The sequence below is a fragment of the Chaetura pelagica genome, unplaced genomic scaffold, assembly GCF_000747805.2.
Source record: "Chaetura pelagica isolate M959 unplaced genomic scaffold, ChaPel_1.0 scaffold117, whole genome shotgun sequence".
Lineage (NCBI taxonomy): Eukaryota > Metazoa > Chordata > Aves > Apodiformes > Apodidae > Chaetura > Chaetura pelagica.
In genome coordinates this window covers 8,711,761-8,714,956 of record NW_009954185.1, presented here as the reverse complement: position 1 = coordinate 8,714,956, position 3,196 = coordinate 8,711,761, and the positions used below count along the sequence as shown (strand labels likewise).

Below are 3,196 nucleotides of genomic sequence, written 5' to 3'. Positions count from 1 at the left end.
TGCTGCACTACTGTTCACCAGAGGTGAGCTTTGTGGCTTTGTAAACACTGCCTGATTATATCTAGGAGTTCCTGTGCATCACTGTATGTAAAATGATGCTACTGGGTGCATGCAGACATGACTCAGTGAGCAAGAACGGAGCTCAGAAATAGGCACATGACGTAGCATGTCTCTGGTCAAATACATGCATTAATACTCATAACTCAAGCTTCAGTGGAAGCAGCACTAGATCTTACTTTCAGGTGCTCTGTCCAGTGTGTACCAACACTTGAAACGACCAGGATTCTGAACCTGGATCTCCTCCAGCTCGGAACGTAACAGGATATCCTTCTCAGTCTGCAGGATAAAGAAAACAATCATTACAACTCTGCATCTGAGTGCAGCCCTCAGATGACCATGAAGCATTAGCTACTGCGAGATGGAACAGATGATTCAACTCTATTTTACAGACTAAAGAGACCAAATACAAGTTATTTCCATGACTATCCTGGGGCAGAGCTAATAAAAAGGTTCAGAACTTTCCCAAGTCTTGACCATGCAATACCTTCCCTCTAAAAAATAAAACAAAGCAAATCCTGTATTGAAACACACAACCTTCATTTGTTCAGAGAATTAGTGGCAGCATCAGAAAGAGTAAAGACTTCTTTTAGCACTCCTATTACAAAAGCAACTTTGATTAAAAAATTAAACATGACTGCACATAAGTATCCCCCTAACCTTCCATGCTATGCATTCCATCAGGAAAATGCTACTCTTTTCACCTTTGTCACTTCAAATTTCATCAGCAATGCCAGCTGGAGATTGCTTGGTTTTTAAACAGTATGTGGTAGAAACAACCAAAAGGGTATTGAGTTCTGACTGCAACAAAGATTACCCAGGGTATCAAGTTCTGCTCCTCCCTGATGCAACATCACTGAAGGCCAAAATAAAGCCTTAGACCTGTAAGAGCAGCTGTAGTTTGGGAAGGAAGGATAAGGGCAGAGACTAAAAGTGGTACTATCCTCTGCAGCCTTAATAATTTGGCACTGATGACACCACTATGTCTGTAGCTGTGGGGGTATGGAGGCACATTTGCCAGCAGCTATTGCTGAAAAGGTGCCTGTTGCTGGCTCTGCAGCAGTATGTGTTCCAGAAAAGTTATTGCTGGGTCTGACCAATTCAGTGCTGGTCAGAAGCACAATATGACCCCATGTACATTGTCATCTCTAATCCAACACAGCTGATCAGCAAAACACACGTTTAAAAATACTGTAACATATTAAATATTTTTTTAAAAATCTAGTCTACAGGCTTTCCTGACTGACTGTTTGGCACAAGGCTGCTTTGTATGTGCACTGTCACCAGGTACACTGACACTCTAAAGCCAAGGGCTGATGTTTACATAGTCTGTTGCCCATGTGCAGGCAACTGTTCCCCAAGGCCTCCCTGCAAGGAGATTTCCTAGGCTGCTAAAGTAGCTCCTGCCCAGTATGAGTCATTCTGTCTTACTGATGGCAAATCCCGGCCCTCCAGCCCTGACGCCTGAGGGCACTTCAGACCAGCTCCCAGAGCTCAGCAAGGACCAGCTGCAGCAGCCCCACCGGCCAGCGCCAGAGGGCACCCGCAGGGCTCTCCAGGACGCCTTTCTGTTCTAAAGCACCAGAACAGGGCATCTGCTGGCACTTGGATCAGAGCTTCTGGGTAGCAAACTCTCGGTTTACCATTCAGATATGCTACAAAGCAAACGAGGACACGCTGAATTATCAGAGGAGAGAGGAATGACAGGGGAAGGATAAAAGAAGCTAAAAAACACAGGCATGAAGTGAGGTTCACCACAAACAATCCAGAAACAAATTTTCATTATGATGGAGAAATTTTAAAGCAAAAGGATTAACTCCAGAACAACAGCAGGCAAAGAAGGGGTGCTGCAGTTCAGCAGCACATCACCGTTTGGGTTGCCTGGTCATCCAAGAAATCTTTATCTCAAGGATTCCATGGATGAGAGACATTCCCTTAGTCCAGCACAGCAGTATGATACACCTCAAAGAGCAATAGAAACTCATGAAGAACTGACTGGGGGAGTGGAAGGAGATAGTCATGAAGGATTCCAGCCCCGTAGCTGAGGGAGCTGCTGGAGACCACTGTTAATTTTAGCCTTACCTAAGGTGTCCTCAGAGAGAAGGATTCCACATACAAACCCTGCTGCAAAATTGGAGACTTACAATTGCTGAAGGAGACCTCCTTCTTGTCCATCTCTTTCATGTTTCCACTAAGGACAGCTCTGAAAGTCTGCCCAAAACATGAACAACTTGCACAAAGGAATGCAGAGTTTTAAAACATTTACAAACAGAGCAACGAGACACAGGAAAGTGAGCTAGGCGGAAAGCAGCCTTTCTGTAGCAACACTAAATAAACTCAATTCATTATAGTGCTTTTGTATGGGAAGTTTTCATCATTTCAGTTCCCTTCTCCCCTGGGGGTTTGTCTTTCTGTTCCAGGCTCTCACAGCAAGAATTTTATTTGCTGAGTGGTGTTCTGTTACTTAAGTAAAACTTCATAAACAAAGGACAGCATTACCTGATTAGCAAACAGCAGCTGACAAACAGTGGGGTCATCTTTGTCTTTCATGATTGCTCGAATAATCTGCAGCATAGGTGTGATCCCTGGAAGAGAAGAGCAGATCAATGATGCGAGAAGGTGAAGGAGCAAAAGAAAATGCAAATGAGAGAAAACATGAAACCATCTACCAGCTGTCAGAAATCAAGGGTGAATCTTCAGATATACCTACCAGTCCCTCCTGCAATCATCCCCACGTACTTCACTTTCTTAGAAACTGGTTCAGCTTTCTTTTCAGGCCGAATAGCAAACTCGCCTGGAGAGAGAAAAACATTGAGGCAAGCAGGAAACAGTGCCCGTGATGAAAATGTCCTGAATTAAAATAAATCCTGCAATATGACCAGAGGTTGTAAGACACATGATGATAACGTGAGACATTGACATGGAGTGTTACTTACTCAAGACTACCTGTATTTCTATTTGCACACATCCCATATCCCCAGTGATATTCAGAAACCCAGATTCTAGAAACAGTTCTACACAAATGAATTAATCTGCTGAGAGAGTTCATTTACCCCATGCAGGTTATTTTAAGGGAAAAACTGAGATATGCAGGGTGGGGTTTTATATATATATATATATATATATTTATATATTTATC

At 43.2% G+C, this 3,196-nt stretch overlaps 1 protein-coding gene across 1 annotated transcript in view; it reads right to left on the bottom strand.

Annotated features, from left to right (window-relative positions):
• Window positions 1-3,196, bottom strand: part of LOC104393481 (NADH-cytochrome b5 reductase 3) — a 17,330-nt gene that overhangs the window by 3,008 nt on the left and 11,126 nt on the right. The window contains exons 5-7 of the mRNA XM_010002986.1: window positions 2,768-2,846; window positions 2,557-2,642; window positions 237-336 (exon numbers count right to left, since the gene is read on the bottom strand). Coding sequence (XP_010001288.1) covers window positions 237-336; window positions 2,557-2,642; window positions 2,768-2,846 — 265 coding nt within the window. The remainder of the gene's footprint in view (window positions 1-236; window positions 337-2,556; window positions 2,643-2,767; window positions 2,847-3,196) is intronic.